The sequence below is a fragment of the Mastigoproctus giganteus genome, chromosome 7 (assembly GCF_048544385.1).
Source record: "Mastigoproctus giganteus isolate SK-2022 chromosome 7, ASM4854438v1, whole genome shotgun sequence".
NCBI classification, from domain to species: Eukaryota; Metazoa; Arthropoda; class Arachnida; order Uropygi; family Thelyphonidae; genus Mastigoproctus; species Mastigoproctus giganteus.
In genome coordinates, this window is record NC_143581.1 from 26066945 (window position 1) to 26081273 (window position 14329).

A 14329-nucleotide genomic window follows, 5' to 3' on the forward strand; every position below is an offset into this window, starting at 1 on the left:
CAGGGTGCCTGTAACCTATTATACCATAGTAGTCAGCACTAGCATGATCAGTCTTATTTTCTACATACATGCAGTCTGGAAGCTGTAACACTCTTGATTTTTCAGTCGCATGTGGCTTGTCCAGATGAGTTGATAATGTGTCTGTGTTTCATTCAGCATTAACAAAGTATTGAAACCACAATGTATTAAATTCAGTTGCGCAAAAATTAAAATAGTTTTATTTGATTTATGCTAAATTACCATTCAATCTATGTACTGAATTGTGTGGCCATCAAAATACTTTGCTTCCAAGGCCATGCTGTGGCTTCTTGAAACGGTAGCATGTGTTATGGTTTAATTCTATTCTATATATATATATATATATATATATACATACACACGCGCACGCAGACACAAACAGTATTATTTTGTTAAATATATGTATTAGTTTATAAGGAACAGTATCGTAAAAGACATACTTCGCTACATCAATGGAGAACATAGATATGTTCTCCATAGAGGTATAGCTACATGTAGCTAGTTCTATGGAGATTGTTCTCCATAGATCTAGCTATGCATTCTCCATTTATGGAGAATGTGTAGGTAAAGTATATTATGTAGTCACAAAGGATAACATACAAGAAGGATAATATACAAAAACTTATCACTATATATCTACAATTTGGGTGACTTCTTCTGGGTTCACCACCCAAATTGAAAGGAAAAACAAGGACAAGGGGTTCTCTGTTTCTGTATCAGTACTTAAAATTAATGAATATGCACTATAGCAAAATCAATTTTGAGGTTATATAACAAATAATAGAATTTAGGATTACATAAAACATAATAGAAATTTTGAATTTATATAATGTATAGTACACATTGATCATTGTTCACCCAACAGAGTCAGAAGGATATAAAGTTTAAAAACTAAAGTAAATGTAAAGCATTAGCATTAGTAGAGGCACATGATGCAAGAAAACAAACTTATTCAGCATAAAAAAAAAAAAAAAAAACCTTCCCATTTCACTGATCCATTCATTCCAATTCTTTGTCTAGTTCTGCCTTGAATTTATTTAAGCTGTCAACTTTCACAACAACAGATGGAAGTTTGTTCCAGCAATCAACTACCTGCTGGCTAAAGGCAAACTTCTGCACATCTATTCTACAACTATCTTTCCTCAGTTTGAATCTATGCTCCCTCAGGTTTGTAATCTGAGCAAGAGAAAGAATCCCCTCAGCATTAAACCTGCTCAATCCATTCAAGGCCTTATACACCTCAGTCAGATCATTTCGCAGGTGTCTAGTCTCCAAAAGCTGCAATTTGCAGAACTTAAGCCTTTCTTCATAAAAGCATCCCTTGTTCCCTTCACCAGTCTTGTTGCCCTTCTCTGTACTTGTTCTACTACATCCTTCCTAAAATGTGGCTTCCAGACCTGTATGCAGTACTCAAGGTGTGGCCTGACCATTGCCTTATACAAGGGGATAATCGCCTCCTTATCCCTGCTTGCAAAATTCCTGTATATCATTGACAAGACCCCATGGCCTACTCTGGCAGCCGGTCTGCACTGCTCAGAAAACTTCATATCTGACTGCACAATTACCCCAAGGTCTCTTTCATTCTCCCTGAGTGTAGCACCAAACAGTTGGTACATTTCTCTTGGGTTACTGCTTCCCATATATAATACTTTACATTTGTCAATGTATTTGTCAATGTTCATTTGCCACTTATCAGCCCATCTACCCAACTTTTCCGGATCCTCTTGCAGCAGCATACTGTTATTAACAACCCTGCCAACCTTTGTATCATCTTTAAACTTTGACATTAAGCTTGATATATCTTCATCAGTATCATTGATAAATATAAAAAACAACAAATGGGCCCAACACTGAACCCTGAGGGACACTGCTAGTAACATTAGTCCACTTAGAGCAGTACCCATTGATCACCATTGTGTCTTCTCCCACTCAACCATCATTTTATCCATTGTAGCAACTTGCCCTTAATGCCATACTGCTTCAATTTGTACAGGAGTCTTCCATGTGCAACAGTATCAAGAGCTTTCCTGAAATCCAAGTATATGGTATCAAAATTATTTTTTGCATCCATTTCCTTTGTGACCACAACAAGTATCCAATCAAATTGGTCAGACAAGACTTCCCTTGACAAACCCATGTTGTGTCTGAATTATTGCTGCAGTCTTGTCTAAATGATCCTTCAATGCTTCTTTAACCAGTGACTTCATTATTTTCCGTGGAACAGAAGTCAAACTAACAGGTCTGTAATTACTTGTTTCACCCTTTGATCCTGCTTTGTGAATTGGAGATACATTTGCACATCTCCAGTCTGTGGGGGACTTCCCCCAAATCCAAGGATGCACTCATAATTATGGCTAAGGGTTTACTTACTTCCTTTGCTGCCTCCTTTAATATAACTGGATAGATCCCATCCATCCCAGGTGCCTTTCTTTTATATTAACTTCAACAATTTCTCCTCTTTGCTCTCAGTTATTACAAAATCATTTAACTCCCTGTTAGAGTTTGATAAACATCTGGCCCTCTCCTCCTTGAGTAACTCCTCATGTGTGAATGTAGATGCAAAATACTCATTTAGTTTGGCAGCTATCTGAGACTGATCATCTACAGTCAAACCATTGATATGAAGTGGACCAATCTGATTCATCCCCTTCCTTTTAGAGTTTATATAAGTAAAGAAGTCTTTGCATCCTTTGCCAAAGATTTTTTATAATCTGACTTCTCTTGCTTAACCTCCTTTGTGACTTGATTACAGACTAGCTTGTATCTACCATAGGCTTGTGTGTTGGCTGACAATTTATGTGCATCCCATGCATTTTACTTCTTTGCCATGAGTCTCATTAGTTCATCTGACATCCATTTGGGCCTGAACCTAGAGCAGTATTTTTTTAGTTGGAACAAAAAGCCTAGTTGCTTCCAAGATTACTTCCTTGAATGCTTCTCATTTAAAATTTGCTGTTGGTAACATCATCAGTTGGTCCCACTGTATAGAACCTAAAAAATCTCTGAGACCACTGTAGTCACTTTTAGAATTGGAATGAATAGATCAGTGAAATGGGATTAGGAAAGCAAAAACTCTTCCCTTTACCCCTGATGGTAGTTACATCTTTAAGTAAATCCCCCATCAGTACACTATGATCACGGCTACCTAGTGGTTCCTTTATCTGTAAATTCTTAATGCATGAATAATCACTACTGATAATCAGATCAAGAGTGTTACTCCCTCTTGTTGCCTCTCCAACATGTTTCTGTAGAAAACAATCATCCAATAAATCCACAAGAGCCTTGCTAGTGTGCAAGTGACCAACCCACAAGTTCCAGTCTATATCTGGGAAGTTAAAATCCCCCATTATAAGACACTGATTTACTGGCCCGCTCTCTTTCTCTGTATAATTGTTCATTGTACTGATCAGAGTCATTAGGCCTATAACAAACTCCTACCCTTATTTTTCGCTTTCCCAGTGCTTATGTCACACCAAGCTGACTCAACATTGCACTGTCCATCTGTGCCAACTGGATACACTTCCTTAGATTTTATGTGTTTCTTAACTAACAGCATAACTCCTCCTCCCTTCCAATCCTGTCTGTCCTTTCTGTGTACATTGTACTCCCCAAACTTCAATTCTGCATCCCTTATATCTGAGTGGCACCAGATCTCTGATATTCCAACAATATCTGCCTTGGATGTCTTAATCAGCACTTCAAATTCATCAAATTTGTTTACTATACTCTTAGCATTTGTGTACATGCAAGTATATATGCACCTGTTCGTACTCTTAATTACACTAACACAACCCATGTATTTACTTGTTTCATGACTCCCAGCAGTTCCTGAAGCTCCCAGCAACTGGCTTTCTGGGTTACTGTTCATTCCAATAGGAGCAGTGCAAGAATCATTTCCACCTCTGCCTGTGGCTACCTTTAACCTGTTAGTCTGTGAATCCCCCTTCCCCCAAGCTAGTAGTTTTCCAACCCACCTAACATTGCCTTGATAGCATCAGCAAATATTCTTGCACCCTTTCTATTTAAGTGTATCCCATCCCTGTAGAAGCAATTTCTCCTGTTAACAAGCACAGACCACGCTGAGAAAAACTCTACCCCACGAGCTCTGCACAGTCTCTCCAGGGCTTAATTGATTGACAAGGCTCTTATCATATTCTCCCTCCTATCATGTCTGGGCAGGATTGCAGACACTTTCAAATTTAATCCTAACTCGCAACTTTTTTTTCAGCATTGACCTGTACTTGCTTAGTAAATCTGCAGATCTCCTACACTTAATGTCATTAGTGCCAATGTGTACAACGATATCACCTTTTGTGCCCTTAAAATATATCTTCTTTACGTTATCAACTTTTGCCCCTAGCAGACATACCCTGGTCTTATTCCAACTATCCTTTTTGCACAATATATTTCCTGTTTCCCTGACAATTGAGTCACCAACAGTAACTAGCTCAGCTCCTGTGAAACCAGTGCATTCTGCCCTGAAGGTTGCTGCTGTGTTGCCTGGTGTATAAGAGTGTGCTCTGGCATTGAGTTGGGCAGCTGAGAACTTGATGGGCCCCCCATTTTAATTCCTTCGAGGGCATCCACCCGACTCTTCAAGCATCTCATAGATGCCCATCAGAATGCTGAGTTTGCACCTAATTTCTTAATGATTTTAATTTATTATCATTTATAATTGGTTATTATCAGTTATATATGCATGCCCAATTTTTTAAAATTGGGCTATAGGTTGTTATTGACTAACATGTTTGTGAAGTTTTTGTATGCATATGCATGTCTCACTAAAATTCTTTTATTTACAAGGGAAAAAAACAACCAATGGAAACCTAGTTTCTTCTAAATCCTTAACTCTTTCAAGAAATGTGGAATCAGCAGTGCTTTTGGTGGCACTGAAGATGTACTCATTAAAGAAAGTGAAATTTAGATAGGAACACTAGTAATTATTAGTATGACAATAGCTAGTTTTTGGGATTCTAGTAAGAGTAAATTCATTTTTTACTGAAATTTTGTCCAGTAAACACATGTGAATTTGCATTTTAGATATACAGTAGATATAATAATTTGAAACGTCAATTATCTGAATGATTATGCTAGTGCCATAAAATAATTACAGTATGTGCCAGTTATTGTGATCATGTTTGCGAATTGAATTTTGATTCTATTAAACAAATTCTAATAAGTGAAAATCGGAGGAATATTATCCACAGGTTATAAAAATGAAGATATAAAGCACAAATTAAAATTATTACCTTACCAATTAACAAAATTAAACGATACATGAAAATCAACAAACAAACTGAATGCTGAATTGACAAATGATCAATAAACTGAATACTATCTAACTCAACTACTCTTGCTGTAAAGAGTGAGAGATGTGGCAGCAAAGAAACAAAGTTCAAAAATGGTACAGCAAAAAATAAGTAATTTTTTTCGTTAAAGGCCTGTACATATGTGTTATTGTTTGTTCCATTTGTTTTGTTACCCATGAATAAAAATGCATAAGTACAAATTAGTTTTTATTTCTTAACTTACTAAACATTTTTTTTTCAGTCTCCAGAACAGAATTTTTGATAAGTTCGGAAGTTCGAACTACCCCCCCCCCCCAGTCCCAATTAGCATTAGTAGAGGCATATGATGCAAGAAAGCAAGCTTATTCAGCATCAGCCATAAAAAAAAAAAAAAAAACCTCCCATTTCACCCCTCCATTTGTTCCAAATGCTTGTCCAGCTCAGCCTTAAATTTATTTAGGCTATCAACTTCCACAACAAAAGATGGAAGTCTGTTCCACCAATAAATTACCTTAGACCGGGGTTTGATCCCGTCACCACCAAATATGGAGGATGCGGAAAGGTCAGGGAATGACCACCGCATATCCCCGGAGCAATATGGCCTTAGTTGCTAATGCTCCTAAAAACCAAATAACAAACAAACAATATATTACCCGCTAGCTAAAGGCAAATTTCCGCACATCTATCCTACAACTGTCTTTCCTCAATTTGAATCTCTGCCCCCTCAGGTTCTTAATCTGAGCAAGAGGAAGAATCCCATCAGCATTCAGCTTGCTCAACCCATTCAAGGCCTTATACACTTCAGTCAGATCACCTCACAGGTGCTGCAATTTGCTCAATTTAAGCCTTTCTTGGTAAGAGCACCCCTTAGTTCCCCTCACCTATCTTGTTGCCCTTCTCTGTACTCGTTCCAGCAGCTCTACATCCTTCTTAAAATGAGGCCTGTAGACCTGTATACAGTATTCAAGGTGTGACCTGACCATTGCCTTGTATGACAGGATAATCACCTCTGTGTCCCTGCTAGCAAAATTAGTTCGGATTATCGACCCTCTAATGTGTGTGTGTGTGTGTGTGTGAGATAAAATATTTTTTCTCATAATCCCCTTCAGAGATGTGATTGCATCCGAATGGTCTGGAATGTATTAGTCTGGAAAATATGATAATATGCTAAATTTTATTTATAAAGAAAAAAATACTTTAAAAAATGTTGTGATTATTTACTTGTACAGATTTCTAGTTTAGACCTTAGCCAAGCCATAGTTTAAAAAATATTGTGGTACATACCACAAGTATTAAATAGTTTTGTAAGTTACACTCTGAAAAAGCATATAATAATAATATATTTTTCGCTTCAAAAATGGAATGAATTCCCCCCCCACACACACAATTCTATGACCCAGAGAAATGACACCAGAACCCATAACCCAAACATGGCATGCTTAAATCCAAACACCAGGAGAGGTGGCAACTATATACCCAAGATGCATAGGTCTGTTCATGGTGATTGTGCACAGGTGCCATAAACATAGGAGAAACTTCATGTACTGCTGTGATGTTATCACTAAGAAGTGTATGAACAGATACACTAAGTAATTAGTGTTTATCATATGTTATTAAGTTATAATGGTACATGATTCTTATGGATAATCAAGGTTTACAGGGCTCCATTTAAAGAATATATTTGAGGGACCTGTTAATATGTACCCATACCTCATATTTCCACAGTGTGAAATATTTGCCTTCTGCATTTTGCAATCCTTGTGTAATTGTGCTAATATACAGTGTGTTCGTAAATGATGTTTCAGATTTTGATATTTTTTTTATTTAGAATTGCTTCAAGCACTCATAAAACACATACCAGCTGAGATCAATTCAATAAGTTTTATGAAGGTACATAAAGTCATTGGTAAAGTTCAATGTTGGCACCATGAGTAACTTGAACAGTATCTTAGCGATATTCAATTTCCAGCCACATGCTGTGCTTCAATTCATGACCAATTTTACCAAAGGCCTCTGTGATCTATACCTTCAGCTCCTGCAGTGTCATTGGTAGTGGAGGGATGTACACATTGTCCTTCACATAACCCCACAAAAAGAAATCCATTGGCATCAGATCAGGATTCATGAAATTCTAATACATAGAATGCTTTCTCCTGCCCAGTTGCTCATTTGCCAGAATTTTTTTAAATATAAAAAATACTAATTTTTTGTTAAAATTGTTCACGTTAGGTAGGTGGATAGTTATCTAACAGTATCTTTAAAGAAAGCTGCGTTATAATCTTGCATGTTATTGTTTGTTTGTTTGTTTTGGTTGGTTTTTAGGAGCATTAGCAACTAAGGCCATATTGCTCCGGGATATGCGGTGGTCATTCCTTGACCTTTCCGCATCCTCCGTATTTGGTGGTGACGGGCTCGAACCCCGGTCTAATCAAGAAGCGTGTGCTGCGCACTGCTGCTCCTTCCCACCTGGCTGCGGAGGCGCCGCATGTTATTGAAACAGTGGGTCAAAAAAAGCATTTCGGGTCCAACTTTTTTTTTTTTTTTTTCAATAACGTGCTTGTGGATTTTGTTATTCAAAAGTAATGATTTTCTAGGAGAAGGTACTTAGTAGTGTTCTTGAAGACCTTTCACCTCATTAAAAATTTAGATTTCTAAAAATTAATGTTACTATTTCAGTCATAAATCTATTTGAATTTATAACTGATAATTTTATTTGAGCTCTAATAATGTGCAAATATTAGTTCTCATTGCCAATCAGACTTTATATAAGTTGTTGGATTATCTTGTAAACAATGTCCAAAAGTTCCTCTTTACTTTTAGATTCATTTACTTTTTGAAAACAAAATTATTGTGAAATCTTTTGACCATTTTTGTGTTTGACAAAAAAATAAAGTAATAATAAAAAATTCAATGTAAAATATTCATCTGTGGACACATAATAACAAATCCACAGATGAATGTTTGGAAGCATATATGCTTCCAAACTTAATTTTTCTTTGACTACTTAGGTTAAGAAAGCTTTTATAAAAAAATAAATAAATAAATAACCGCTGCTGTTACAAATATTATATTTGATATTTTTTAAATGTATATGGTTGTTTATTGATCAGACAAAAAATTAATGGGAAAGTAATCATTACATGTCCTTGCTATAAGCCTCTCTGTTTCATCACTCAAATAGATCCACTGCATAAACACTAATGTTATAAAAATGTGTCCATTAACCAGGTTATTATTAGGCTCCTCATTTAAAAAAACAAACAAACTTGCATTTAAGTGTGTTTTCAGTAATAATTAAACTTACATTTTTAAGAATTAACTTTTCTGCTTCACCCCAATCTGCAAAATACAGCTTGATATATTCTTGAAAATTATTAGATGTGACTTAGGTCATTGTTTTGTATTTTAACCATTATATATTTCAGATCAGTTTTTCTCAAACTTACAAATAATTGCTCAAATTTCTCAAATAATTGCATACACCTTTTCAAGAGTTTAGTCTTACCAGCGTACTCCCAAATTATCCCTAAAGATAATTTGGGAGGAGTTTTCATAATATCATTTTATCTGGACTAGAGCAAAATGGTACAATATACTTCTTCTTGGATTTTTCCATTGTATCAACAGTTATCCTCGACCTAACTTTTTTTTTTTTATAATTTAATTTTTTTCCTCCCCTCTTTTCTGTCCTCCCAATCTCTATTCTTCAATTACCTATTTTCTATAGCTGTCCTCACTCTCTCTACCCATGTGCTTCTCTGTCTTTCTCTCTTTTTCCTTTTTGAGGGTGTCCACTCCATTGCTTTTTTTAGGTAATCTCTCTTCCCCCATTCTCATAACATGTCCATACCATTCTAATCTTTTTTGTTCTATTTTGTCGATGATGTTTATTTGAGTGTCCATTGCTTTTCTTATGCCTTCATTCCTAACTCCTTCTAGTTTAGACCTTTGGGCTGATCTTCTCCAAAAATCCATCTCGACAGCTACCAGTTTCTTTCTTTGCCTTTCCTTTATAGTCCAAATCTCAGATCCATATAGTAAGATTCTCTAAAAAAATTGCATTATATAGTAATCGTTTGATTTTTGGGAGAATATTATTGCTCCATAATATTGGATTCAACATTCCCAAGACCTTTCTTCCCTTATTAATTCTCCTTGTAATCTCATCTTAAGATGAACCATCCATCTGCACAATAGCTCCTAGATATTTAAACTGCTTCACATTCTTTATCTCTGCTCCATTTACACTCAATGTCCCCTGTTGAATTCACCTATTCCGTCATATTAAAATTTGTCAGACCCCATTCTCTATATTGTTCCAATAGCTCTCTGCACATATAATCAGCATCCTGTGCAATCAGTACCTGTTCATCTGCAAACAAAAGGTTTGAAAGGTAGATGTTTTGAGCCACACATAATCCCATTAGTCTGCATCTTTGGGACCCAAGCCTCCAGAGTCACTTCCAGGTACAACTTGAATAACATGGGGGATAAACAGCACCCCTGTAGCAAACCTTTTGATGTTTTGAATTTCCTTGATAATTCTGACCCAATTTTAATGCAGCAAGTGTTATTTTTGTATATTTTTCTAATTATGTCAATCAGTGGTTGTCGTATTGATATTTTTCCTCTGGCACTCCACAGCATCTTTCTTGGGATGCTGTCATAAGCTTTTTCCAAGTCAATAAACACTAATCCTATATCCTGTCCAGAAGCTTGGCATTTTTCCAGAATCTGCTTGACCATGAATAAATGATCAACATAGGACAGTCCAGCTATAAGTCCACACTGCTTCTCCGAAATTCTTATTTCTTTCTCTAGTTTTCAGTATCCCACTAAAAAGCTTTGCAATTGGGTTTAAAACACAGATTCCTCTGTAGTTTGAGCAATTTCTTCTATCCCCTTTCTTAAACACAGAAGTGATATATCCCAGTGTCATCTCTGATGGTATTTCTCCTTTACATATTTTAGCAGCTCCAGGTCCAGTTTCCTTTCCATTTTTTCCCTTTTTTTACTTCTATATCCACTTCATCAAAGCTAATCCTTACCTCTACTGTCCAGGAAGTTTCAACTTCATTATCTCTAAATTCTTCCCTATTTTCACTCGGTAGCTCTCCATAATATCTATACCATTCTTCTATTTTATTACAAGTTGCAAGCTCTTCAGCACCTTCCATGCTGCAGCAGATCTCTCACATCCTATCTTGCTGTTTACTTCTGTGCAGGTTCTATCCCATGCCTCATCTTTTGCTTTGCCAATTTTATCCTTTATTTTTCTCCTTATAGATGTTCATCACTTTTAGAGCTAAGCCATCTGAGGTATGCATCCTTTTTTTTCCTTTATCAATTCTTTTAATTCTGAATCCAGGTACTTTGCATGTTTTTATCCATTCTGCCCAGTACTTCTCCTGCAATCTTCTTTAATGTTGTTTTTAAGTGCTCATAAATGCCATTTGTATTCTTTCTGTAGCTGTTATCTAATTCATGGTTTAGTCTTCTTCTGTAGAGATTCACAATACTCTCCTCCTTTAGGGATTCAACATTAAACCTATTATCATCAATTTGTTCATTTTTGGATTTGTAATTATTTCTTTTCCTTTCCTTTTTGGTAGATCCATGGAAACAGCAATGCAGCCTTCACCAGAAAGTGATCAGGCCTGCAGTTTGCTCCTCTTTGGACTCTAACATCTTTAACGTGGATTATACTTTGCTGTTTAAAAATTATGAAGTATATCATCGATTTCAGTTTCCTTGTTTCTTGTATCCATGTATACTTATGTATCTCTTGGTGTTGAAAAAAAAGTACAATATACGATATTAATTTATTAACATATAGTAAGAGTTACACATATACTATATATAGAAATAATAACTTAAAAAATGAAGTAATAATAAAAATCAACAAACATTCTGACAGGACAGCGCCGACCGGGCTAGCCGGGTAAAGTGCCTGCCTGGCAACCCAAAGGTCACGGGTTCGAATCCCGCCTCGGGCTTGGATCAAAGTACTGCAAAAAAAAAAAACCTTGGGAGGTGCATTATGGCCACAGAAGCCGATGCACCAACAACTACAAAAGAAAAAAAAAGAAAGACAGGACAGCATAGATATATGGCAGATTCATGCTAGTCTGAAATTAAAGTACGCATGTTAGGTAGTTAAGAAAGCACGTTTTTAATACTTGCTGTTTTGATATTAAAATGTATAAATTTAAATGAAGTTTAAATTGTTACGTATCAAGCACTTTTTTCTTTTTATGTTTCATATGACAGCATACAACATTCACTGAGTAATAAAAGATTATTTAACATAGTACACTTTTTGAAAACACTACTGTCACTGGCATTCTAAAATTAACCCAGTTATTGTTCATACATACAACACAGTAGAGTTCAGTTGCAGAAAGGGGAAACAGCAAGCAATAAACAAACAACACTGAGTAAAATGTTGCTTGGGGCATGTAAACAACATACACACAAAGAACTAATACGCATAGGCTAAATCACGTTAAAAGTATAGTTCAATAAAATTAGATGAAAGGGGGAAAAAAGAAAAAAAAAGAAAGACAGGACAGCATAGCTATATGGCAGATTCATGCTAGTCTGAAATTAAAGTACGCATGTTAGGTAGTTAAGAAAGCACGTTTTTAATACTTGCTGTTTTGATATTAAAATGTATAAATTTAAATGAAGTTTAAATTGTTACGTATCAAGCACTTTTTTCTTTTTATGTTTCATATGACAGCATACAACATTCACTGAGTAATAAAAGATTATTTAACATAGTACACTTTTTGAAAACACTACTGTCACTGGCATTCTAAAATTAACCCAGTTATTGTTCATACATACAACACAGTAGAGTTCAGTTGCAGAAAGGGGAAACAGCAAGCAATAAACAAACAACACTGAGTAAAATGTTGCTTGGGGCATGTAAACAACATACACACAAAGAACTAATACGCATAGGCTAAATCACGTTAAAAGTATAGTTCAATAAAATTAGATGAAAGGGGAAAAAAAAAAAAAGAAAGAAAAGAAATTGTATCAATGGCTCCAGATTTCCAAGTTTCGATTCAATTAACCACTGATTCCTGTAAGTGGATCCCACTGTATGAAATTTTATTGAATTGTTTTCTGCAGCTAAAAAAAAACTATGATAAAGTAAAATAAAAAAAATTCTGTTGCATACCCTTTAAAACCTTTTTGCACACTCCTGGGGGTAAGCATACCACACTTTGGGAAATGCTACTTTAGATATTAAATGCAAAAAAAAAAAAAAAATAAAAATAATAAGCTGATTAATAAACATATGCTGGTATGCAAAATAAAAATATTTTGAATGCATATTATAAGTGCATTCAAAAAGCACACTTTTTGAATGCATCAAAGTGTGTATCTGCAATTGTTCATAGCAAATAAAATCCATCAATGAAATTACTGAATTCATTCAAGTGCAAGGTTTAGTATGGCTGCACCACTGAACTTCCCTTTGGAAACCACCTAAAAAAAATGAGATTTCTAATTTGGTCAACAGCATTTATTTCATTATACAAAGTAAATTTATTTATTTTTATTTTTTTTCAGTTAAGTTTTTCCCATTCATTTAACTTTCAAAATGATTTTTCTTATCATCTGTTGCTGCATCTTCTGCTAGTGATGATTATGGTTATCAGTGCATGCCCATCACATCATTCATTAAACATACCCATCATTGCCTTAATATGTTAATTCTGTGTTGGCACCTATGCATGAAAGCATTTTTAATCCATTTGGATGAAAACCATCTGATTTTAAAAACCATTTCTTCAGATTTGATGAAATTAAAAGTGTATATTTTTGTAAAACAATCATCCCTAGTGACTGACTAATTTAGTAGCCATAGTGAGAAGAAAACCGAAAAATGTCTAATTTTTAAATTTGTTTTGTAACAGTTATACATCAAGCCAGCAGTGAAGGTATTAAAACTTCAGTAAAATGAGAAAGGGTGGGAGACTTCACACTTTTTTTCTCTCTCTCTCTCTCTCTCTCTCGGAGAAAATATTTCTTAACTCAGTTTTTATATTTAATATCTACATAAAAAAAGTTCATGGGAAAAAAAGTTTTGTTTCATTCATCATGCTTATAAACCTAACTAGTGAAATAATTGTTACTGTCACCACTGTGCATTAATATTTTATTATTTATTCAGGATTGTGGAATGCAGTTAACCGATGAACCTGATAAAAGGTGTTATCCTCTTGATAACCACCTTCTCTGTCACGATTGCCATGTGGGAAGACTTCAAATTATGAACCAAAGCTTAGATCTTCATCCTCCTTATAGAAGAAATGATATGCAGTCTCTTTCTTCATAATTAATAATTTCTTGCGATTCATTGCATGTATATTTTTTATAAATTGTAACACTTTTCATGTCAGAGATTTTATTTTTAACATGCTATATTAGATGCAAAAAATGCAAGTTAATTCTTGCATATTTTATTTATGCAATTCAATAATACTAATAGGAAGGTTGCCATATGCAACAACTGTGTATAAATGTGTTACTTATTGAGATTATTGATTGCAGTAAAGGAAGTTTGAGTATTTTGATATGTACATAATGTGTTTTTTTTTTTATAACGCAGAGAATAAAGAATACATGTATTCTTTACCAGTGAGGATTTTATATTGACTGACTGAATTTTTTTATTAGTTATAATGTGATGATGATTATAAGTGGCTTTTATACACAATTAATATGTTGTAGGGCATTGTAATGTATTATCTTATGTTATTTTTAGGTTTGAAAGTACATGTAATTTTTAGGTAAGACAAACATTCTTTGCAAGAAAAGAAAAATTATGATTGGTCTTTGATTAGCACATCTAAATGTTCTCTTTTTTTATTGGAAGTTTTTAATCAAACCCTACTGACTATTAGAATATTGTAATTTTCATTTAATGTAAGTGCTTTAAGTTTACTATGATTTTTATGTTGTCAGTTGTGCTGTATTTATTATTTACAGGACATATTGTGTGTATA

The 14329-nt window shown here is 34.8% G+C and overlaps 1 protein-coding gene across 1 annotated transcript in view; it reads left to right on the plus strand.

The window, feature by feature from the left end:
• Positions 1 to 13659, plus strand: part of LOC150082700 (uncharacterized) — a 187439-nt gene extending 173780 nt beyond the window's left edge. The window contains exon 8 of the mRNA XM_090378245.1: positions 13495 to 13659. Within this exon, the coding sequence (XP_090234371.1) occupies positions 13495 to 13659 (165 nt within the window). The remainder of the gene's footprint in view (positions 1 to 13494) is intronic.
• Positions 13660 to 14329: the final 670 nt, after the last annotated feature.